The 24,681-nt window shown below is 49.9% G+C and overlaps 1 protein-coding gene across 1 annotated transcript in view; it reads right to left on the minus strand.

Annotated features, from left to right (window-relative positions):
- Positions 1-461: 461 nt before the first annotated feature.
- spegb (striated muscle enriched protein kinase b) overlaps positions 462-24,681 on the minus strand; it is a 40,637-nt gene continuing 16,417 nt past the window's right edge. Inside the window, exons 7-41 of the mRNA XM_086145426.1 lie at positions 24,350-24,516; positions 24,190-24,278; positions 23,700-23,875; positions 20,641-20,901; positions 20,399-20,557; positions 19,717-19,906; positions 19,125-19,354; positions 18,720-18,839; positions 18,555-18,659; positions 18,258-18,464; positions 18,056-18,179; positions 17,800-17,972; positions 17,611-17,723; positions 16,721-16,889; positions 16,544-16,640; positions 16,270-16,470; positions 15,889-15,946; positions 15,423-15,500; positions 14,520-14,692; positions 14,413-14,439; positions 14,166-14,318; positions 13,546-13,588; positions 13,359-13,427; positions 10,602-13,257; positions 10,293-10,439; positions 9,142-9,258; positions 8,843-9,010; positions 7,670-7,792; positions 6,855-7,019; positions 5,885-6,728; positions 5,564-5,803; positions 5,276-5,499; positions 4,916-4,991; positions 3,906-4,055; positions 462-3,306 (exon numbers count right to left, since the gene is read on the minus strand). Coding sequence (XP_086001552.1) covers positions 3,060-3,306; positions 3,906-4,055; positions 4,916-4,991; positions 5,276-5,499; positions 5,564-5,803; positions 5,885-6,728; positions 6,855-7,019; positions 7,670-7,792; positions 8,843-9,010; positions 9,142-9,258; positions 10,293-10,439; positions 10,602-13,257; positions 13,359-13,427; positions 13,546-13,588; positions 14,166-14,318; positions 14,413-14,439; positions 14,520-14,692; positions 15,423-15,500; positions 15,889-15,946; positions 16,270-16,470; positions 16,544-16,640; positions 16,721-16,889; positions 17,611-17,723; positions 17,800-17,972; positions 18,056-18,179; positions 18,258-18,464; positions 18,555-18,659; positions 18,720-18,839; positions 19,125-19,354; positions 19,717-19,906; positions 20,399-20,557; positions 20,641-20,901; positions 23,700-23,875; positions 24,190-24,278; positions 24,350-24,516 — 8,339 coding nt within the window. The 3' untranslated portion in view covers positions 462-3,059. The remainder of the gene's footprint in view (positions 3,307-3,905; positions 4,056-4,915; positions 4,992-5,275; positions 5,500-5,563; positions 5,804-5,884; positions 6,729-6,854; positions 7,020-7,669; positions 7,793-8,842; positions 9,011-9,141; positions 9,259-10,292; positions 10,440-10,601; positions 13,258-13,358; positions 13,428-13,545; positions 13,589-14,165; positions 14,319-14,412; positions 14,440-14,519; positions 14,693-15,422; positions 15,501-15,888; positions 15,947-16,269; positions 16,471-16,543; positions 16,641-16,720; positions 16,890-17,610; positions 17,724-17,799; positions 17,973-18,055; positions 18,180-18,257; positions 18,465-18,554; positions 18,660-18,719; positions 18,840-19,124; positions 19,355-19,716; positions 19,907-20,398; positions 20,558-20,640; positions 20,902-23,699; positions 23,876-24,189; positions 24,279-24,349; positions 24,517-24,681) is intronic.

Here is a 24,681-nt window from a genome sequence, read left to right on the forward strand (position 1 = left end):
TTAATTGTTTACCGACGCAGTGATTTTTTTCCCAATTTATTTTGAAAATTCAGGTCAAGGCTATGCTACACGCTCTAAAAGCCCAAAGCTCAAAATGTTCAAAATGTGTTCATTCCATAAATAAAATTTAATTGTGGATTTCATAAGCAACACACTACACACTTGTTTATACAACGTGTAAAGGTGATAAAAAGCAATATATACAGTGGTACCTTTATTTTAGACATAAACAATTATTTGCGGCTCCCAGTGTTTTCTTTTCCATGGAAACGGGGTCCAAATGGCTCTTTGGGTGTGAAAGGTTGCCGACCCCTGGTCTAGAGGAAGACCAGAGAGGAGCGTCATGGATGGAGGGGGTGGACAGGAAGGTAAAGGGTGTGAGGGGAGATGAGGGAGACGATATGGAGGCGGGTGATTGGCTTTCCCCGTGCCGTCGAAACAAAACAAAGGGCTCTGATTGGTACGTTTGTCAGGTGTCCTTTATTGCGTTGCCCGTGCAGCTGTCATGCCCCGTTTCCATGCCAGGTTCCAGAAGGACAAAGAAGGACTTCTTTGTCTTGTCCAAATAAAAAGCAGAAGCTGTAACAAATAACCACCCCATAAATAAACAAGCACACGCCGGCTTCATAACCAAAAGTAAAAGAATAAAACTAGTCGTTTCTCACCACGAGTCACTGCAACACATTCCTCCAGCCACAGGGGGGCGTTAGATACAAAAAAAAAAAAAGAACCAATGCCAGTTTCCTGAAAAGTCCTGACCTGGTTTACGACAGCCAATGAGAAGCAACCAGAGAAGAGAAAGGAAGTTTCCCCGCTTAAGCATCGGAATATTTGGAAAACGTTTCTAAGGGTGACCTGAGACTTGGATGGAGCCTCAGCATCAGGCTGAGCTAATGATGCTAATCTCTGATGAACCGGCGTTTCTTTCACGCCTGTCACCTTTTACGATCCGGATCGATACGACCACCAAGTATTGGTCACTAGCAAACAGCCAGGAATAGCTGGATTGCTAATGCGCGGTGGCTAACAGGTTGATGCTGAAACATCCCGAATGTACTTTTGACATTTGCAGTCAAAGTACGGACATGTTTTTAACAGAAAAGAGGACGCAGGGCCGAGGGTACTAGCCTGCCAGCTAGATCGTTTTTGCAAGCATGTCCACGAATCCTGGCAGAACTTTTGAGATTTGATCCGTCGATTCCTTGAGAAGTGTCAGGAGCATCGAAAAAGCCGGAACCAGCGCTATGACTGTGGAAACCTGACGCAACGAAACACTAACAGTCATACCATTACACTCTTGCGCGCTTAGGGAAGCATTTCAGTGCAGAATTCAGAAACTTCTGGGGTGAGCCATTGCAAATCTCTGGGAGGTGATGAAGGACAATGACAACAGTTACTGGAAGGTTCCAGCTCCTCACGAAAAAAAAAACAAAAAAAAACAGAGAACACCAAAATCTAGAGCAGAAAAAGAAGGGAGTTTCAGTCCCAGGTTGCTGCGGAATCCAACCCATTTTCTAGAAACACATGAAGACAACAGGGCTGTAAAAGGGAAGCAGAGGGCGAAGGTGAGTGTATACTACAAATTTACCATTGATTCGCTAAGTCCATCAAAAGTCCAACTCCACTTTGATCGCAGAACTTCAAGGCCTTGAAAATAAGCTTTCGCTTTGGAGGCAGCGGGCGAGAATGAAACGTAACAACCCTTTGCCTCCTGTTTGATACTTTGCTCCAGTGCTGTATCTCGGCTAGCCCTATCAGGGTTCCCATGTTCTGCAGGAGTCCCTGGTGCAAGTCTGGAGCCACTCTGGAGATTCAGGAAGCTTTGAAGAGCCTGAAAGATGTTTCTCCCTGACAGGTGGAACATTCACCTTGATGCTAACGAAAAAGATTCGGATGGACTCCAGGTGTCCTACTAGCCCTTGCGGTGAATCTACCGAAATTCTGTGACTCCAGAGCTCAGTCCTTTTTTTCTAGAGCTGCTACAAACCCAACCTTCAACCGGCTTCTCTTAAAAAAAACATAACACCCCGTCATCTGAGCTACATTCAGGGTTCTGCGCCCTCCTGGACTCTTTCCCCAGCAGCTTTTAGAAAGTGTTAGCTAGCTTTTTTGAGAGGATGCACCCAATCTTTACTCGCAAAAGTTCAGTACTCTACGAAGGTACTTCATCCAAAAAAATTAAAAAAGAAAGAAAAACACCTCTCGGACAAAAAGCAGAAAGCCAAGCCTGACCGGCCAGTTCATAAGATACTGACTCACTATTATCATTATTGTTTTAAGAGTGTTGGTTGCCATGGCTACAATCCCGAACCCGATTCCCAATGGTTTTTTTTTTTACCCCCATTTCTTGGGCCGGACGTCCTCCGCCCGCTGCGGTGACTCATTCCAGGGTCGCTGCAGCCACCTGAGCTCCGGAGCATCGCTGACCTACGGCCCATTCCAGTTTCCATGACCTACCTTGCACAGCTAACACTCAGCCACCCACTCACACACTCACACACACACACACACACAGGCACGATATAACAGCAGCAGAAGCGTGGATCGCTGGAAAATGACATCGTTGGCGGGGAAAGAGTTAACCCAGCGTTCCTGCTGGTAGGGAAACATCTGGATTTTGTGACGCTGGTCGTCGTTCAACTTGTGCTCTGGATTCACTGCTCCGGAATCTCGTCACGACGACAGCATCGAGAAAACAGCAATGCTTAGGCCTCTCACGGTGGGTTATTGTACTATACATGTTCCCTCTCGCCAGAGGAGGAAGGGAGTCATTAATCCCTCCAAACAACTACAACAAAAAAAAAAAAAACCTAATCCAAAGTTACAAACCTTGAGGTACTATTATGACAAACGCCCTTATTAGAACGTGGTTGACCTTGTAAAACTCCTCTGGGAGTTCCCTCGCACCTCCTAAATCACAGTCTTCTCTGACCTGAAGGGGCGCTCCCTTGTACGGCACAGCGTCTCATCTTGCAGCAGCCCCCCAAAAACAATCCCTTTTAACAAACAATCCCTTTTTTTTTTTAAATCCCCGCAACCTGCCGACAGGAGGCCGCTCCTCACTGCTTGACGGGCGAGGTCGGCACGATTGGTACGACGGGGCTGGTCGGCGTCTGCGGCGAGCTCTGGTAGGAGCGCAGGAGGACCTTGTGCTTGGTGGCCACCGTTTCCCGCCGGCGCTGCTGCTCAGCCAGGAATTCCTTGAGACGGGCGGTTGGGAAGGTGAGAGTCTGCCGACGGAGCCGCATCAGATAAGCGTCCTGAAGCCAGGAGTTATTGAAGCAGTCCTTGATGGACGGGCGGGCCCTGTTCCGTGACAGCAAGGATAGGAACGTGTTAAGAACCCCTCGACTCTTGTCATCACAGAAGTACTCCAACTTCTTGACGTTTTTTTACCTCAAAGAGCCTCCTACCTGCACGCTTTCGACTCGAAGAGGACTAAAGAGCAATGCTCCACATTCTTTGTTCATTCCCAGAATGCTATGGGACAGCGTTTCCTACAGCGTCAACGCTGCATCCAAAACAAGCTTTCCATTTCCGTTTTCCATCACTCGCGCCACCTTTGACATCAACCAACCGTATCGCTCCATTTTCTGCCTTTCAGCCGCTGTCAGCTGAGCAACTGGCCAATCGGGAGACTCGTCTTATCTTTTTCTATAAAGTAACGAGCGGATGCCCCATTGCTAATTTTAAAGTTACGACATCAACCGGAGGGCATGGACAACAGAGGCTGAGTAGTGCTTCTGGACGTTGGCTGACAGATGGAACTTGAAAGCTTGTTTTGGACGGCGGATAACGGGGAAACGGAAATGCCGTTGATTGGCAGGCGAGGTGGGAGCTGCAGAGGCTCCGTCTGTCAGTAGCCTTGTATCGCTGGGATTTGGTCGTGAAAAGGGGCGACTTACCAAGGGTAGCTACAGAGGATCTTTTTAAGGAACAGAGAGGCACTTTGGGAGACATTCTGGTAGAGTTTGGACAGGTCGAACTTGGCCGCCTGGATCTTGGATTCGGTCTGCTGAGGTTCGACCTCCAGGAAAGGCGACCTCCCGCTCAACCTGTGGAGCCGCGGAAGAGGTTTTTAAAGGCCAGAGATCCACGGCTTGGAACCCGGAGCGATACAAGCAGTAACAAGCTTAGAACATCAGGCTTTATCATGTCAACACCTAACTGTTACTCTCACCGGCAAGGACGCTAACCTGATAGCTTGCAGCTAACACTTTCTATAACATCATCATCTGATTGAAATTTGTGTTGTATGTCGGGAAAGACTAGATATTATTAGCAAACAGCCTGGGATCACTTTTAGCTATGTGTTAGCGATCTTTTGCCGTTACCTCAAAAGATCTGGCTTTGCGCTACGTTAGCTTCTTGACCAAACTACTTGTTAGAACAATAGTGATGTTTGCTGAGTCCGTTTGCTTTAGTTCATAGTGGCTGTGTTGGCAAGCTACTGAGATTAGCTATCACACTTGACCTTATTTAGCGTTCAGTATTGCACAGCAAGATTCTGAGGTTAGCAAAATAGTTAGCTTCAGGGAATGTTAGCCTTCGTTGAAAGCCGGGTGTTCGCAAGCTTCCAAAGGTAGCGAAGACTCTCGGAGCTATGTGACTAATATGGCAACACCTGAGCTTAGTTGAGACACTTGGCTTCAATTTTATGAAGTTTACTTCGTTTTTCAATACAAGTGGTGTTAGCATGAGCTATGCCAGCAAGCTGCAAAGGCTAGATAGGTTGATGTGCTGCAATGCCACAGTAACTTACTGAGACACGGGGCTTCTGTGACTTTTTAGCCAAGCGTTAGCAAGCTCCCGTGGATAGCTAAGACCCTGGCATCACCCAAGATGGCAAACAACTGAGCTCAGCTAGCACAGCGGTTTGGATTATGATCTCCGCACAAGGAGCAGGATGACTCACATGATGAAGGTGAGCACGCCCACACTCCAGATGTCCGCCGGGGGCCCGACCACGTCCCCCTTCAACATCTCCGGAGCTGCAGGGACACATGGAGCAAAATGAAAAGGACTTCCACGGGCAAACATGGCGTAAACGTCTTTGCGAAGACATCAAAAGATCTGCGACAACAAAACAACACAGAGCTAATATGCGGAAAATAATGAAATTATTTCCTCAAAAATCAGGAAACAATAAGGGAACTTCACTGAAGGATCCTCACTTCGGGACTGTCACTTGTTTTTGTAGTGGTCCTTCACAAAATGCATGGAGTCTCCACACAGAGAGAGCCTAGAACCTTCTGCCATGACAAGGCGGACTCACACATGTACTCCAGCGTCCCCACCGGTGGGCTGAACTGCTTGAGGAACAGCGGGTTGAAGGTCTGCGCGCTGCCGAAGTCGATGATCTTCACCACGTTCATGTGCGTGATGATGACGTTGTCCGGCTTGATGTCCAGGTGAAGGATGCGGCGGGCGTGCAGGTAGTCCAGCCCCTGCAGGATCTGCACCATGTAGGCCACAACGTCATCCTCTGAGTAGCGGAACCTGCGGAAGAAAAGGGTCACCGGGAAGTCCGAGGGCAACTGGAAAACGAGGATGTCTGGCGCACCTGTCGATGAGGCTGTGGAGCAGCTCCTTCCCGCTGCAGTACTCAGAGATGAGCACCAGGTAGCGCGGCGTGACGTAGGCCTCGTGCAGCGCCATGACGCGGTCGTGGTGCAGCGACTTCAGGATGTCGTACTCCTGCAGCACATGCTGCTTGCTGTCGGCCTCGTACGGGACGATCTTGGCCATGTAGAGGTTCCCCGTAGCATTCTCGCGGCACTCGCGGATCACGCCGAAGCGCCCCCTGTTGGTAGGGGCGGGTGAGGGTCAGTCAAACAGCGGGAGTAACAAAGAAGAGGAAGAAGAACACATCCAAATTCCGCACCTGGCCTTCTCGTCCATGAAGGTGTAGGGCTTTTGGGGGACCCCTTGGCGCAGGGACCCCTCCCCGGGCCGGCCTAGCGGCGTCCTGCGTCCGGAGGGCGTCACCCGGCCCGATGGCGTGATGCGGCCGGAGGGGGCGCTGTGGCCGTCCCCCGCCTGAGCCCCCACCGGGGTCAAGCTCTGGACCACCACCACAGCAGGGGTGACGATCACCGGTGGCGGGCCTGTGGTGCCAGGGGTGGGATGAGGCGGCGCGGCGGCGCGGGTGGCGGCGGCCGGCGCGTACGTGGGCACGGACGAAATGGGCTTCCCCATGACGGGAGGGGGTTGCGCCGCCGGCGAGGGGGCTTTACTGCTGATGATGATGGGACTCTGGGGTTTAGGCGGCACCACGGGCGGAGGCTTCAGCTTGCTCTGCGGCTTGCTAACACTGATGCTAAGTGTGGACTTTGCTTTGCCGGGCACAGAAGTCGGAACGGGGGCTGGTTCCGCAGGGGGAGCGGCGACGGGGGGAGCGGCGGCCGGACGGGCTTTATCTGTAGGGACGGCGGGCCGTGCGGCGTCCGCAGCGGGCGGCGTTTTGGCGGCGGGCGGTGCGGGTAGCGGCGCGGCGGGAGGTGCGACCTGGGCCGGCGCTGGCGGAGACGGTCTGCTGGGGGCCGGCTTGATGGGAGGGACCTTCATAGATGATTTCATCACTACAGGGGGCGGGGCTTGGGGCGGGGGCGCAGCTGGGGTCGGGGGCGCGGCCGGGGGCGTTGCCCGGGCCGTCGCTGGCGCGGCCAGGGGCGCCGTCGGAGGCGGGGCCGTCTTCACCACAACGGTGGCGGTGGAATTGGCAGGTTCTGGGGGAAGCAAAAGCAGGTATGCACTGATGCATTGTGGGTCATTTATATTGTGCGTAATAAATGTGTAATAGCTATGTATTACTGTGTATTAGCTGCACGCGTGGATCATTAGCAGCTACACACCTAGAGCGTCCAGCCTGACCACCTCGGACAGGTTGCTGTAGGGTCCCTGGCCCGCCTTGTTGACGCAGGCCACCCGGAAGCGGAAGGCGCCTCCCAGTGGCAGGTCAGTGACGTTGAAATAACAGTCCGCCACGCCGGTGGCCACCATTAGCCAGTTGTTCTCTCCTGCGGGGAGAACATCCCGTCACAACCCACATCTGCTTCGATAATCACAGTAATAAAGCATTTATTAAGTGATGTAAGTGTTTATAACACATGTATTGCATTCAGGGGGGCTGCGAAACACACGCAATTTAAGCGTGTATGGATTCAAGCCCTCGTATGAAGCAATTAGAAAAAGAAAATCAACTGCATGGGAAGGCAGAGTAATTACGCACATGTAAAAACCTTGTAATAACAGGGTAATAATGGTGTACTAATTAGCAGTTTGTTTTTGTTTTTTTTTCTTTTTTATAAATTCATGCATCTTTCCATCTTCTCCTATCCTGGTGCATTTCCGGATCCGTGAAAAAAAGAAAACATAATAACACACAACGCTTCTTTTTTTTTTAAAAAAACCCACCTGGTCCCTCTCACACTCTTATGTAATTTGCCACATCGACGTGTGCTGTAAGCCCACGTGTTGCCATGACAACCTGTTTTTTTTCCTGTTCATACATGTTGGAGGCTTCTCGCCGCTTCATTATAACCATCATCACGATTATTATCATCGATCAGAAATTAATCTAAACAGACTTCTAGGTTTATATAAAATCATTTGCATGGTCCCATCTCTGCGCTAAACATCTCCCGTTGTCCGGACGAGGACCACCCACCCTCGGCCCTCCTCTCCAGGGAGTAGGTGCAGGGGGCCAGGGTGTCCGAGGGCCTCCACAGCACCAGCGCGGTGTTGTTGTACTTTTGGGGGATCTCCGGCGTCCCCGGACGATTGGGCAGACCTGGGGAAAACACACGCCACATCTCAGGACACTGTTTTCGAGTGACCGATTATTCAATTAACTGGATTCAATTTTTTTTTTTTTCTGCAAATTATATATAAAAAAAAAAAAAATAATAAAAAAAAATTCTGACTGATTTAAGGAAGTTATTAAAAAACACATTCCAAGTCTAAAACTTCTAAGTCTAAAAATGTTTTAAGAACACAGCCTAATTTTCAGAAAAAATTTACAGCTCATTTAATGGGCTTTTTACCTATCTAATATAGATTATTCATTTAATGAAAACAACAATGAATACTTTATATTGTTATTTATATATATGCTTTGTATAATAAAATTAAATAATGTATTTTTTTGGTTTTTCAGCTCATTCGAAGAGTTTCAATTAAATTAAAACTAATTTTCATATACATTTTCAGCAAATATAAAGGATTTTTACTGAATCAAATTGTCAGATTTTCAATTGAAATTCAATGGAACCTCAAGTCAAATAATTAAGTTTTTTTTTAATCATTTGGTCATTTTAAAAGATCTAATTGTCAAATAGTAATTATTTTTTACTTGAAACTCTGGCGCAACAATTTCCTTCGGGATAAATAAAGTTGTTCTCATCTCATCTCTCATAAAAACAAATATTTCAGTTTTGATGCTATAATTTTAATACTATTTTATTTTATTTTAATAATACTCATTTCATTTTTGTGTATTTTATGTTTTTATGGTTTCAAATCATTTCCCTGCAAATTTTGGTGTGAAAAAAAATCTAATTTTCATCTATATTTTCAGGAAATATACTGAAAATTATTATTAAAATTATTTTGAAATGATCTCATCATGAAATTATTTTTGAAAAATTATTTGTTAATTAGAAAAATATATAATTTCAGATAGCTTTAGAGTGATTTTAAAAAAAACTCAGTATAAAATAAAGGGGTTTTCAGCTATTTTACTACATTTTCATTCTAAAAAAAAAAAAAAACCTGAGAAAACGTGTGAATCAGAAAAATCAATTCAATTTCTCCGATTTCTCAGCCATCTGACGTTCCTTACGTGCGAGCGAGATGGTGCAGGAGCTGGAGATGGAGGCCAGCGGGTTGGACGCCACACACTCGTAGACGCCGGCGTCCCTCTTGGTCGTCTGCATGATCATCAGCAGCTGCCGGCCGTCGGGGCAGGAGATCATGTTCATCCTGGTGTCCATCTCCAGGGGCTTCTTGTCTGGGGGGCGCACCAAGAGTCAGGGTTCGCACAGAGTCCATCTCAACAATCCAGAGACTACAATCCACTCAGTCATTCACACGTCGAGTAGAGAAACCCCTTCTACTCTCTCCCGGCGGTGCGGTAGCTACCTTTGACCCAGGCGACGTGGGGTTGGGGGCTCCCCGCCGGCAGGCAGCTCAGGGTGACGGGGTCCCCCTCCAGCAGGACGTGGTCCCGGAGCTTGATGTGGAAGACGGGGGCGAAATCTACCGAGGCGACAGAGTGTTAGAAAGCCCCTGTTGTTGAAATGATCCTAGCTTTAGCTTTATCCACCCCACTTGTAGTTTTTAATTTGATCTCATTCTTACTTGTTTCGAGTTTTATCTACCGCTTCCGTACTGCCTTTAATTTAATCACATTTGCACCTGTTTTTAGTTTATCTACCGTTTTCTTAATTTGTACTGCCAATTGTACTATTTTTTAGCTCTATCCACCCCCTTGTGCTTTTTAATTTGATCTCATTTTTTACTTGTTTCGAGTTTTATCAACTGCTTCCGTGCTGTCCTTAATTCAATCTCATTTTCACCTGTTTTTAGTTTATCTCCTGTTTTTTAATTTGATCTCATTTTATTGTTGTGCTGTGCTCTGCTTTGCTTGTAAACTTGTCGACCCTGAAAATGAGAGAGACCTCAGCGGTCTTACAAGTATAAATAAAGGTTATTATTATTATTATTATTATGATTATTATTATCCTGTTCAGTTGGTGTTTACCAGTAAATTCTCAGATTGTGAACACACCACAGATATTCCAGCACATCACACCTTTAAGGTCTGCTTTAAGGTCTCAACAGAACCTCCAGTGTGTTTTTGGACTGCGTAGGGAACCCTGAGGAACCCTACGCAGATACAGGGAGAACATGGAGACTCCACACAGAAGTGCTAATCGCAGTTCACCTCCGTGTTGACAAATTTCCCGTATCCAAAGCTGAATGTGTTTGCAGGTTTCTGGAGGCCGACACGGACGGGGAATGTGCAAATCACATGGATGCGAGAAGAAAGAGCGACCTTGGTCGGGCGTGGGATACGGGGGTCATCACCTTTCACCACCAGTCATGCTGGACAACACAAGCCGGATTTATTTTTACATACTAACCAGACCTGGAACAAATCTGACAGGATCAGATTCTGCGTTCTTTCCCGGGATCCGGAATTTAAAAAAACAGAGGTCACATGATCAGCGGGCCGAATTCGAACCCCGGTACCTCACCGCCGACACACACGGGGAACCCGAAGCGCTTACCAGAAGCCAGCCTGGAGTACTGCCGAGAAGGGATGGAGTTCTCTCTGGAGATGGCCGTGGGTATGTCGGGCTGCGACACCGTTTTGGCCCGCCGCCCCCTGGTCAGCCCCCATCGGTCCCAGCGGGACCGACGCTCGGCCTCCGCACCTGCGCCGACAAGACGGGGGTCATAGTAAGACAGCGTTACCCGCCAAGCCTCCAGAACGTAGGGGAAGTTGTTGTTGTAGCTGTTGTTGTAGCTACATCGCTATGTTTGGCTAACCCGTAGTGTGAAGTGTCACGACTACGGAAGATGTTGTTGCATCGTACCCTTCGAGGTGTCCGACTTCAGGCTGGACACGGAGTCCAGAGACTCCGATGAGGCTCCGTTGCTGCTCTGAGATGCAAGCTGGTTCTGAGGAACCTTCATGGTGCGACTCTCCGACGTTGCACGTCGGAGCATGGACAGGATGGGCGTCTTCTTCGTCTCCGACTCTGACTTAGCCTCCGATGACCTCCGCTCCTCGGAGTAGCTGCGAAATCTGGTCGAGATACCGGCGACCGTGGATTCGATCTTCCTGCGCATCGCCATCACCGGCGACTCGTTGGGTTTCTTCAGCTCGTTCTCGTTTTGCTCCGCCGCATTGTCGGCGCCGCCATCCACGCAAATCATCTCCACTTCCTTCTTCTCCTGCGATCCTCTTCGCCCGAGAGTCCAGGAAAGCCTGCGTCTGGAGGAATCCTCATCTTTGGTCGCTTCCTCCTTGCGTTCGGTCGAGGGGCTTCTCTTCAGGCGTAGGGAGAGCCTCTTCATAAAGCCTTGGTCCTTTTGAGCTTCACGGAGGTCCTGGACCGACTTGGACTTCTCCTCCAGTCTCCTTTGTGCTAACTCCAAGGGCGCCCCCATCGGCCCAGGCCGGTATATCTCTTCACCCGCCTCTGCAGGGTCTGATACCACCACTTTGTCCTCGTTCTTTGACCTGGACAGGAACTTTAAGCTCCTTGAAAGTGAGGACTCCCGTTTTTTAAATCGTGATTCGAAGACCTCCTCCGAGGTGATGTCCTCTAAGTTGACTCCTGCGGGGAGGTCCTGTTGTGAAGAGGAATGCGAGCGGGCCTTCGGGGGACTGGGTTCTTTCGACATTATTTCTGGAGACGCCACTCTCGAGTAGACGGCAGGGTGCTCGTTGGTGGGTAGGGCGAGAGCAGGCGATGGCGTGGATGTAAGTGATGGCGCTGAAGAATCAGACACAACCACGGGCGTGGAGGGGCTCAGAGGTACCTCCTCCATCGGCTGAAGGGAAGGGACCATGATTGTCTGCATAATGCTGGCGTACGCTGAGACCCGTCCGTCCGGGAGAACGACCCTTGCGGGAGGCGTTGGCGTCACATGCGTTGGAACGCCGGTTTGCGGTTGGGGATATTCCTGCGTCAGCGTCACAGGAACCGAGCTCGAGGTTGCGACGATCTCTGAACGATCAGCGGGCATAACTACTTCCTCTTCGGCCTTTTCTTCGGCTACATCGGCTTTTTCTTCAGTCTTTGTCTCCTCTACTTCTTCCATTGGTTCTTCTTTTTCTTCTTCCTCTTTTGCCTCAGCTTCTTCTTCCATCCTCTCCTCCTGTCGAGAGGTTTGGGCCACTAGAGGGGGCGTGGGAGCTCTCTGGCTGATGTACTCCTGTTCATTGATCAACTCCTCCGATATGCTCATGTCCTTCTCGGAGAAACCGCTCGTGCTCGACCTCTCGTCAAAATTGCCGTCCGTCGTCAACACCTCCGTCTTTTCACCGACCGTCTCCTCGAGCTTCGTCTCCTTCTCCATAAAAGACTCCTCGCTCTCCGTTTTCACGGGACTCTCCTGCCCGACGGACTCGGGAGTCGGGGGTTTCGGCGAGGGGTCCCGAGGAGTCTCCGGACGGGAATCGAACTTTATCTGCTCAGTCAGCGCAGACATCGAGATGGCTTCCTTCAGCCTCCTCTCCTCCACCTGGGCCACGGGGATCTCCAGGGGAGCCCCTGAGCGCCGGTGCAAAGGGATAGGCTCTGAATCCCCTTGACTGAAAGACGCACTTTTGCAGAGAACTTTGGGTTTGGGGACGTCGTCCCTTGTGATATCGCTGGACACCGCTCTTGTCAGCGGAGGCGGGCCCAGGCGAGCGTTGCGAGAATAGCGATCTGCGGATAAAGCCCGTTTCTCATCGCCCATTCCTAGAGTTTCCAGCAGGGGGCCCCTCAACCCGCTCATCTTGTTGTCCACCGAGCCGCCGCGGAGTAGCCGTTGCCTCATCAGCTCCAGTTTTAGGGCGTAGTCTTCCTGGCTCATCTTGGCGGTCCCCGGGCTGGCGCTCCTCCTCGGCAGCTCCATCGACACGGCTTTCTTGAGAACCTGCCTGCCATCCTCTGGGTTCCCCTCTCCGGCCCCCTCCTCCGGTGTAATCCGGAGCAGCAGGGCGCTATCGGCGGAGGCCCCGCGTCTCAGCTCCCCTTTTCGCCGTACGGCCTCGGGTTTGTCCGACTCCATGCTGGAGCCCCTTTGAAGGGGTTTCCTAGACGGCGCTTTCTGCGGCAGCTCAGCGGGCAGTTCTTCGTCAGAGGAACCTACGTTATTGTCCGGAGACCTTTTCCACTGACGGCCTTTACCTGCCGGTTCGGCCCCGTCTTTATCTGCCTCACAGGGTTCGCACTCCGTCGGTTCCTGAGCGGGAGACCCGGAGTGCTTACTGGTTCCGTTCTGCCTCCCGGTCTCCTGCTCACTGGTCTGGAGGTCGTTGAGAGACATCCTGGATCCGGAGAACTCCATGGTGAGCGGCATGGGGATGAAGGGCAGCGCGTCAATGTCCTCATCAGAATCCGAGGAAGACGACGGCAAAGGCGAGCCCTCCTTGAGGTGCCTGGGAACGGCGATGGAGATGTGGCTGGAGGCATCGTTCAGCAGCTCAGGGATGGACCTCAACACCATTTTGGACTTGTAGCTGATCAGAGAGCGCTGGGAACCGGACGCACAAGACAAAAAAAAAAAAAAAAATGGTTTACAAACTGCGTCGCGCAAGAAACAAAAAGCAGATGGACGTGATAAAATCGTCTTACCTGCCATTTTCTCCGAGATACAAACTTCTTCAGGGCATCTGTGCTAATGGTCGCCCCCTTGCTGAGAGTCTGCGTAAAAGCGGAGGCATCAAAACAATATTCTACAAACTAGATTTTGTCCGACCCTTTCCAAGGGACAACGCTGCTGAGCTGATGAAGAAGAATCCCAGACGTCATCTGGTCTCACCTTGAACCAGGGGTGCCGGAGACATTCCTGGGTATCGGGCCTCCTGTAAGAAAACGATGGAAGCTTTTCAGTTTTCTTTCGTCGCCTTCTTTATTTCTTTTCTAAATCGACCGAGAAGATGCGGTACCGGGAATTCCGGCTAACCGGACGGATTTTTCCACCTATCTGTTCACAATAACTGAACACAGCTCCAAACCTGTCCAGCTTGAATTGCTTTCCGGGAACCTCCCTCCTCCAGGGGAGGCTTTCAGTTTTGCTAAGTGGCGTATGAGTTCTACCATTTGCCAAGCAGCTACGTCTCATGACTTCCTATGGACCCATAAAAGTCTTGGAGTACAAGCGAAAACGGTTGAAGGAACCGAGGTCCCCGGTTCACATGTTGTCCAAATGCACAAAGAAACCGCTTAGTTCCCGGAAAAGGTGCTTGGAACTGCCAAAGATTCCTCCACAAAAAAAAATATCCATCCGCTCATCCATCCATTATCTACAGCTTTTCCTGCACTCATGATCGCGGTGATGCCGGGGCCAATCACAGCTCCCAAATACCAATTACAGGGCCACATATAGAGACGGACAACCATTCACTGATCCAGATATTTCCATCTGTTGAGGGGACTCACAGCCGATCCGCGACCAGCAGTTTGATGATGAAGCCTTTCGCTTCACGGGAGAGGTTGGCGAACATGGCCTCCTCGAAGGCCACGTTGTAGTTCCTGATGTTCAGGACGGAGCCGCGGTCGTTTTCCCCGGCGAACGGAGAGACTCCCGTCAGACTGGGGGCAGAAACGAGAAAACAAAAATTGACATCCGATGTGCGGAAAGAGGAGCGAGACATTCAGCGAAGAGCAGGGAGGTGGTCTGGCTCACCAAAGGTAGGCGATCACTCCGATCGGCCTGGAGACCAGAGATGAGAGACGAGCGTTAGTCTGACGTTCAACCGTGAACACAAACCGAATATTTCCTTGGAAAGATACCAGATGTCGGTTGCTTTGGACACAGGTGTCTGGTTGACGATCTCCGGGGCGACAAACTCCGGTGTGCCGTACTTGCAGTACTGGGCCTCGTCCGGTGTGAAAGGAACGGCATTCCCAAAGTCGCAGATCCGAATCTGGTCACCCTGCTGGTCCGCCATCAGAATGTTGTCGGGCTGGGGACAGAAGATGGACGCATTTCTGTCAGGCAGTTGACGGAAAGTGGCTTCCCCAGGGGCCGGCCGGGGCCATCCGATACGGTCCGAAGGTTCTCAACACACCTGCGAATGATCTAATCCAGGGATGGGCAAACTACGGTCCGCGGGCCACATCTGGCCCGTTGGTCTTTTTAATTCGGCCCGACAAAGATTGGTACAGAATTCATACTTGATGTGAATGATTAAATGATTGGATAAGTAAATGTCGGAGCTCAAACAGATTATTTCATTTTTGGAGGTACTTGAGAACACTTGAGAATTTTCCTGAGCTGAATGACACAGATTAGCTCTGTGATTTAGCCTTTACTGTGGACATACTGACACACAAATGAGCTGGATGTGAAGCTACAAGGGAAAAACCGGTATGCGCATGAAATGCAAGCAAACGTCAGAGTCTTCAAAACCAAGCTGGTTTTATTCTCAAAGCAAATATCAGACGAGTCTGATATGTACTGTTAACAAATGTGTTTTTATTTTTTTTTTATATGTATCGTATCTTGTGCTGACCCGTACCCGACCCTTGAACCAATAAAGTTTGACCACCCCTGGTCTAATCTCTATGGGGACAAGTCACTAGAACTACAGCTGGTCTTTGTGTGACTGCATTTTGAAGGTTTTGGTTTTTGGGATTTGGGGACGTAAAAGTCTGCCGAAGAGTGCAGAAGGGATAGGGTCCTAGAATATTCACCTTGATGTCCAAGTGGATGATGTTCATGTGGTGGAGATAATCCACTCCCTCTAAAACCTGCCTGATGCAGGAACGCACCTGGAACACAGCAGAGGCACATCAGAAGGGGAGCGATGAAGCTACACAGGAGAACCCTCAGGTACCAGGACTTCACCCAAGTATTCATTTGACACAAATATCTGTCCCTTCTACTAGCGGTACCTTGCCTTCCAGAAAAACTTCTTTCTTTTAAACTTTTGTTTTTATATATGTATCTTAAAAGACACCAAGAGGTAACTCTTTTACTCCGAGTCCACTTAATCTCAGCTCAAACTTCTACTTGTGACAATGTAGTTTACCTGCATGCATTTCTTTTTACCTGTATCTATACTTCCTCAGTACTAGATGTGTGTACTTTTACCGTGTCTAATTGCTAATGTGACCGGAGCTAGCATGTCTCAGTCCAGTCATGAGACCCAGGACTCACGTCAGACTCCATCAGCACGGACTTCCGGGTGAATCTATCCAGCAGCTCCTCGTGGCACCTTCACCGAGAAGTTAAGGAATCTGGCTCGTTTCTAAAGAGCAGCGTCACGGCAGGGTTCTGCGCAGAACATCCCGCTAAAAGGGTCCCGGCAGGGGAGTCGGGGTTTAACCTGCGCCAATCAGCTGTCAACCATATAGAGGCATCCGAGCGTTCACCCTCTCAAATCATACCTGCCAACAATCTGGAGTCTTCAGTTAACTGAAGATGGAGAACTTGAAGAGAGAACTTGGAGAACCCACATGGAGAGAGTCCAGCCAGGAGAATAGAACAGCAGTCAGTGGAATCGGCACGAGTACTCTTTCATAGCGAAGTCAAGGATACAACTCTGTGACGATGACGACGGCGTTCTTCTTCTCGAACGCGTCGTGAAAAAGGACGAACCTGTCGTGGTCCATCCTGGACAGCAGGTTCATCTCCCTCAGCGCCGACTCCTTTTTCTTGGCCCGCGTTGACATAAACTTTGCAGCAAACTCCATTTTGTCTGCCTTCCGGGTCACACGCTTCACGTAGGAAAACGCACCCCTGCGCCCAACATTCTAGAATTAATACAAAAATCAAATAAATATTTTTCTAAAACTGGACCGAACTCACAAACCTTGCAATCTCTTTGTGGACGTCGTAGTGGTCGGTCAGCCTGCGCATTTTCCTCAGAATGGTCTCCTCGTCCTCCATGGGATCCTCCTTGCTCGCGGCTGCGTGAATACCGTACGCTAGGTTAGCTCGCTGCTACGTCAGGGCTCACAGTTAAATGTGGACTGGGCGAGCCCCTTGCCTTCATGCACGGTGAGCTCGGCCTTGCAGGACACTGACCCGGCCAGGTTCCTGGCCGTGCAGGTGTAGACCCCTGAGTCTTCGGGGCAGGCGTTCAGCACAACCAGAGAGCACTCGTTATCGTCGTACACGAAGGTGTAGTGACTGTTCTCTGCCAGCAAGATGTCGTTCTGGAAAGGAACGGGGCTACTTGAAAGGAAGAGATGGTATCCTCCAGAACGGGGCATGCACTACCTGACTGTCACTATGGTTCCAGATGCTGAGGAGACTCGGAGTTCTCCCTAGTTCAAGACAATTTCTATGGACTGATGGACTGCGGGTCAGACGTGTCACGCCCGATGGGGGATCCCACACTACGTGATTGGTCAAACCAACTGACACCCGAACACATCATCAGAGCTACCGCGAGAGCGACAGTTTGGAGGGTAAACAAACATGGCCGACAAGAAGCCGCTATCTGCCCTTTCCTCCCTTAATGTAGTCCAATTTGGCTTCATCAGCCATTTCCCTTGTTCACTGTTTGCCATCTTTGTTCAGGCATTCTCCTGTCATCTTCTTGCGCTACTTCCTGCGTCACGCCTCCTCTTTTTGATTGGCTGTTGGCGCCGCCTTTGTTAGCAGTCGGGTCAAGGATCCGCACACTATCCAGTTGCGACTGAAGTCTGGGTCGGTTCTGCTCTCCTCACACGCTAACAGGTCTCCATGCTGACTGGCCATGCCCACTTCCCCTCAACTCCTACTTGAAGATTGCTTCAAAATTAGAAAGACATCACGGGAACATAATCACGCTATGATTGGTCACATTCCAGACACGTCCCTTTCTGGTTTCCCTGTGCACCCTTTCCTACATTTTAATCTGAGTATGCCGGGTATCTGGTTGGCCGTAAGAACCTTGAACCAGAGGATGTCGGGGACGGGTCTGCCCTCCACCACCACCGCCAGGCGAGGGCTCTCCCCGGCACACACATCCAGGTCCTCCATGATGGTCTCGAAGGTGGGAGGCGCTACGGACAGGGCAGAGTTAAGACAGGGCAGATGGTTCGGAAAGATGGGAGCGGGCGGGTGGTACGTTTCATTTACCCGCCATCTCAATGCTGAAGGTGCAGCTGTCACTGCCATACTTGTTGGAGGCCACAAAGGTCATCTCCCCAGCGTCGGCACTCCTGACTTTAGTCAGCCGCAGGGTGTGCTGGTCGTCATCCGGCATCGTCATCTCGCAGACGCCAGGCCTGCCAACCAGGATGGCGCCCCCTCTGGGCAGAGAGATGGGTATGAGAGAAAAGCTTCGGCGTTATTTCCTGATATAAAACGGGGAGTTTGGACGGCAACATCGGACCTCTTCCAGGCGACAGCAGCGTTGACATGGTTCAGGGTGATGGTGACTGTGACTGACTGGCCCTCGATCACATACACTATCTCTGGCTTGTCGATAACCACGGGGGGCTCCTTGAGATACGGGCCTTTCAAAAAAAGCGCAGTTTTATTTGATGTCGACAGAAAGACGGGAGGGCTGAGGCGCCGGTCCGGCGCGGCTGTACCTTGGTCTACCAGCTGCACGGGCTCCGTGGCGGGCGAGGGCTTGCTGAAAGCCTTGGAGGTGATGGTCAGGACTCTGAAGGAGTAGCGGATGCCCTTGCTGAGGGTGGTGACGGTGTAGCAGGTCTCCTTCAGGCCAGAGGCGATGATAATCCACTGGATGGAGCCCAGGGCTTGCTGTTGGATGGCGTACATCAAGGCGCTGGGCTCTGAGGTTGTTTTCAAAAGAAAAAGACGGCGGTGATGTCGTGAATACACGACTTTGTTTGGGCCGCGCATGGAGCGTCCTCTCAGTTTACCGATGGATGGGTCCAGCCTCCTGGGTTTCTTCCAGCTCAGGGTGAGGATCTTCCCCGTTATTGTTTCAATCACAGGGGTCCCCTCCGGAGGGTCCGGCAGGATATCTGAGGATAAATAACGTCAATATACTGTTTCGCTTTTGCAAGAAGTCCCGGCGTACTCACCTGTGACGTAGAGGTGGGCATAGCACGTAGCCTTCCCGATCTTGTTGGCGATGACACTCTTGTAGACGCCGCCATGGGTGTGGCACACGGAGCGGATCACCAGACTGTGGACATCTCGGACTGAACAGGGAAGAAAGAGAACTTCTTGAAACCCCTAATAGTCACACCAAAAAGGCGAAAACCTCAGGTTTAGGGGTGGCTCCGCGTCCTTCTTACGCACAGTGATCGTTCACCAATTACCTGTCGATCAAACATCTGCACTGCAGTGAACCCCGATGGATCAGTGATGTGAGTGAACAGTTGTATGTTTCTAAATTCAGCCTGTCATTGCTTACGGAAGGAGTTTGTCAACTGAGCTGGTTTTCAAGATGCTGGAACACCCCAATGCCCTGTGTCCCTTCTTACACTGGGTCATCCTCCTGTCTTCTGTGCTCTCAATCCTCTTGCCGTTGTGGAACCAGGCAATGGTCGGGTACGGCAAACCGGCCACCTTGCACTTGAGCACGGCCTCCTTCCCCTCGATGACGTCCAGGTCGTAGAGGGGCTTGATGAAGTCTGGCATGGTGAAGCGCTCAACCTCGTTCTCCGGCACCTCAGGCTCCTCGGGGATCGACGGCATCTTCTCCAGTTTGGACCTATAGGACAAGAAACCCAGAGACGTGTAGATCAGGTTCGGATGGACTTTCCAGATGGTTGGGTGACAGGTGACCCGTTCAATTTAAACCCTGCCAGCAGCCCATGGGCAGAAGAAGCAGGAGTTTCTGAAGGAGTTCAGATGTCAAATAGAGAGGAAATGCACAAAGACGGACAAAGATTAGGAGGTGAAAGCATACTTTGCGGTTGATCCAAAAAAATCACCAATTTCAAGCATACCGACCAAAATGCTGATTGCATTCATCAAAGCACTACACCAGTGACTTATAGTAACTGCTAAAAGTTCCCCTTCCTGGCGTCTCCTGCGATGGGAGACAACACCTAGGAGGTGACAAGCCCGTACATCTGCGAGGAGATGGCTGGCCGCGGTTCCTGGATGTACAGCTCGGCCGAGCACTCCGCCTCGCCGTGAACGTTTCGCGCCGTCACGGCGTAGAAGCCCTCGTCCTCGTTGGTCGCGTGGGAAATGATCAAGGAGTGGCGGCCGCCTTCCTGCAGGATGCGGATGTCCTCGCTTTCTTTGAGCGGATGATCTGACGGGAGGAAAGACAACCTCGAGTAAACCAAAGTGCGGTAACTCGACCCGTGAAAAAAGGGACAATTCTTTTTTTTTTTAAAACCAAATAAATTGTCTATTTGATTTGCACGTTTCTGTCCAATGATTGGCACAACGATGCTAACGACCCCTGAGAGAAGTGCCATCTTTGGATGAGCGGTAGCCCTTGACTTGACTCATTTCAAGTATTCTGGAATAGAGAGCCATGGTAAGTCAATGCTGTGCACCACTGTTTTAAAAACAAAACCCAATGAAAGTGGCGTCAAAGTAAAGCAAAGGCGTCTATCTTCACAATAGGTCTCCCAAATCCCCAAAATGTTCGACATGGACACCACTCATGCACCCTTAAACGCTGGCAACTTGAACAGCCTTTGAAACAGAGTGCCGGAGAAACCCAGCAACCCCGGGAGAAAGGCTCATTTTTCGGAGCGCCAGCTTGTAATCCACCCAAGCGGCAGCGCCATCCTACCAAAATGACTCCAGACGACAGTGGGGGAGGGCGTCCCGCTGACTTTGCAGTCAAATCGAGCATTACGTCCCTCGATTATTTCCAGAACATCCAGTTTGCGAGTGAAGAGCGGCCCTGCGGAGGGGATGACTTTCAGCCTGCCGCATGAAGTCACTTCCTCTGAGTTGGAAAATTGTAGAAAAGACAAAACGTCACAGACTTTACACCTCAAGTTTCGTCAGTTAGAAGTAAAAAGGATGAACCTTTGGCCGTGCTGAGCTTGCACGTGTACGTCCCGCTGTCGTCCTCGTGCACCGAGTTGAGCAGCAAGCGGCAGTTCCTCCCATCGAAGTGCATCTTACAGTTGAGCAGCGCCGGCTGGATCAGCTTCCCGTCGGCCAGCCAGTCCACGTCCGTGTCCTTGGGTCCGACCACGTGGCACTCGAACAGAACCGTCTCTCCCGCCTTTGCCGTGATGTCTCTGACCGGACGGACCACAGCCAGGCCCGGTTCCACCGGCGCAGCTGCAGAGCCGATGGAGTAAACAGTCCAGTGAGCATAAACTAGATGTAGAGTCTATGTTTTCCTCAACCGGAAGGAAAAAGCAAGAACTTTGTACGATTGCTTCCAGGGTTGCGAGAACAAGAACAAAGTTCTTTCTAGTTCTGATACCTCTTACTTTGCAAGAAACTCTGGTGCGGAACTCCAGAGGAATCCTCCAAAGCCGCGTCCGTGTCACAACCACCAAGCCCTTCGGCCATCCGACAACCTGCCGCAGAGACATCGACTTCCTCACGCTGCCTTTCTTCATCTGTACGTGCCGTTTGGGCTTTGCTAACTTGTCACAAAGGCTTCGCCGTTTTTTGTGGCCAACGCTTGCGTCCGGCCACCTCTTTCCGAGTGGTCTTTACACGATGTTACTATGAGATAGAAGACTATCGGCCAGAATGAAAGGGAAGGTGTACAAGACAGTGGTGAGACCAGTGACAACCAAAGCCAAAAGTTAAAGAAGAAAATACAAAGTCTTTACATGATGTCCAACACATGGATCTTCATAATTCCTCTGCACTCCCATACTACTTCTTCTCCTTTGGGCTTTTCCCTTCGGGGGTCGCCACAACCTTCTCCATCTGACCCTATTCTCTGTATCCTCCGCTCTCACACCAACTAACTTCATATCCTCAAATCTTCTCTTTGGTCTCCTCTAGACCTCCTGCTTGGCAGCTCCAATTCCAGCATCCGGCTTCCAATATATTCACTATCCCTCCTCTGTACAAGACCCAACCATCTCAACTTGGCTTCTCTGACCTTCTTCTAACATGTGCTGTCCCCCTGATGGACTCATTCCTGATCCTATCCATCCTGGTCACTCCCAAAGAGAACCTCGACATCTACATCTCTGCAAGCTCTAGCTCTGCCGCTTGTCTTCTCGTTTTGTAGCTGGTTCTAGACCATACAGCATCGCTGGTCTCACCACTGTCTTGTACACCTTTCCTTTCTTTCTGGCTGGTAGTCTTCTATCTTTCGTACCCCTGACACTTTTCTCCACCCATTCAACCTGTTTCTTTACCTCATTCTTCTTGCACTCACATACTTCTTTTCCTTATTTAACCATCCCGACTTGAGATTTCTGATCAGCTACACCAGGCGTCACCAAATTAACATAGTGATGATTCTTTCTGGGCCCATGACCTCCGATAACTTCATAAGAATAGATTGTTTTCATAGAGTTTTTTTTTCGACGGTTGCATCTTTAGACGGAGGGAAGTGCTGGGCCAGTCGATCAGACACTAGCATCACTCAGCTGAGCCAGTCCAACTGTTTGTTTGCTCTGCACTGACAGTATGGCTTGTTCTGAAAGGAGGAAGGTTGATGGGGACAATCGTTTTCAAGACGAGCGGATGTTCATTTCCCCATCATTGTCCATTTTTGCACCTGTTTTTTCAAAGGATTCCCTTTTTATTTTTTGTTTTTTTGAAGCTGTCGATGATGTTGTTGTTTTTTGGCTCTGTTTGCACTTTTTACATTTATTTTTCAATGAGGTTCCTGTTTTCCTTGATCTGAAATAACCGCCTTGGATTTATTTATTTGGGACTTCTTTTATTCACAAAAAAGAGCTAGCTGTTTATTATACTATGCATTTTGTTAAAAAGTTTCCTGCAATTAAACTGACCTGCAGCAAAAACTGAACAACACCATTTGGTAGTTGCAGCCATGGGAGCCAGAGCAAAGATCTTGTAGATGATGCACAGGCCTTTAAGTCTGCCAGCTTTTCCACAGTTCAAGGGAATAGACTTTACTCGTTTAATTTCTGTTATTCACTCTTATTTCCCCCGGGATGGACTCTGACACTGCCACCCCACTTTATTGAAACCTACCACTTTCAGGGTGTCGGTAGCTGTTGTGAACAAATACAACAGTAAGAAATTGTAGTGTCAGGTTGTGGCCTCTGATTATAACAATAAAAACCCCTTTTGTGTTGCATAATACAGAGAAAAAAAAACAAAAAGACGAATGAACCGTCTGTTAATAGACGGAGAAATCATAAATTGCCCAAAACTGTAGCTCCAATGATTGTGCTCCAGTTGTTGTTGTCAACCTTCAGCTTGCTACCTTCTTTTTGTCACATTTAACTGTGATGTTAAATAGAGCAAAATCAAAATAAATAGAAAAAAAAAGTTGTTAAATATGTAGAAGGGAAGCAGTGAGCTCCGAAGCGTTGTTCTAAGTTTTCAATGTTTTCGGACAAACGTAAAAATTTACAACTTCACCGGCGAACCGCATGCTTTTGCAGAGTCACTAGCTAAGTAGCCTGTAGCTGAATGGCTAGAAGCTGGGTAGCTGCTAGCTTAATTGCCGCTAGCTGAGTGTGCAGTACACGTAGATTGTTTCAACAGAAAGTCTCTTCGAAGTGGAAAAGGTGGATCCACACAGTGGATTCATGTTTATTATTACAGTCATAACATAAACTTTTCGTCTGATGTCTGTTTTTTTACTCATTTTGCAAGCTTGGAGGTTACATTTTGTGACCGAGACGTCACAAGCAGAGAGCAGAGGACAACCCAAAGTTAGTGTTGATACTTCAGCAAAAGGTGCCCTGCTGTTTTATTTGTGGGGGGGAAAAAATAAGTTCGCAAACATTTATTGAGAAATAGCATCTGGTTCATGGTTTAACCCAGGTGATGAGCCTTTCAGTATGGCTGCGATTTGTTTCTTCACATTTTCCAAGCAAACCTGCATCGCCATGCAGGAATAAAGTTAAAAATAGAAATAAATTAAAGCGAGAAAGTCAAAAAGCTCCCGTTTTATGGAGGAAACCTACCTTTGACCTCCAGCTTGCTCTCACATTGCTTCGTTCCGTACTCATTGATGATTTTACAAGTGTAGATCCCGGAGTCGGATCTCGCCGCCGACTTGATGGTCATTTCAAAAGCGCCGTTTTCTGTCTCCCGGACGACGTGCCGCGGGCCCGTTTTTACCGTCACTCTGTCCCGCAGCCTTGGGGAAGAAACGGTTTTAAAAGAAAATGCAAAAAGGGAGCGGAACTTTATCAACGACGCCGAAGCTACAAGAGGGTTCGAAGAAAACATTTCAGCACAGTGCCGCTTTTAGCTAGCTCTTCCGGCAAGTACGTTATGATCTGAAGAAATTCAATCAGGCCCGGCTTTATCTGTCATTATGAAAACATGAAGCGCGTTCCGAACGTCGGCTTCCTTTCCCATGTCCATCCACGCATCAACCCCCCCAACAAGACGAGTATAGAAATTGGTGAATTTGTTCTCTTGAGCGGTTGCTTTGTCAGGGAAACCTACCAGTAGAGCAAAGGTTTGGGTTGTCCACTTATTCGGACGGACATCGTGACCTCCTGTCCCTCCGTCACGGCCTGATCTCCCGTCGTCACCTGCTCGAAAGCCGGAAGCTGTGAGGTGCGTTCGACCTTTTACGTGTCACCCGGAGAACGCGGTGTCTCACCAGGAACGCGGGGGGTTGCTTGAATTGCGTTTCGAGGCTCCTCCTCGGCTCGGGCCCCCCGAAATCCGCGCCCTCCTCCAGAGGACTCAGGTACTCCTCATCCGACGTGATGGGGCTGCTGATGTCCCTCGGCAAACCCAGGATCCCCCTCGGTTCCTGCGTGGATTCTGTCAGGGCGGCGGCAGAGGAGGGACGGGTCGGCCGGGTCGACGTCGTGCGGCGAGTGTGAGTTGGATAATCGGCGAAAAACCCCGTGATCGGCGCCTCATTTGCCTTTCGTTAAAGCCGCTCCGGGCGCAAGTTCGGGGAGTTCATGTGTTCGGAAAACAGGC

The sequence above is a fragment of the Fistularia commersonii genome, chromosome 4, assembly GCF_037954325.1.
Source record: "Fistularia commersonii isolate RoL2024-O1a breed Wild chromosome 4, RoL_Fcom_v1.0, whole genome shotgun sequence".
NCBI lineage: Eukaryota > Metazoa > Chordata > Actinopteri > Syngnathiformes > Fistulariidae > Fistularia > Fistularia commersonii.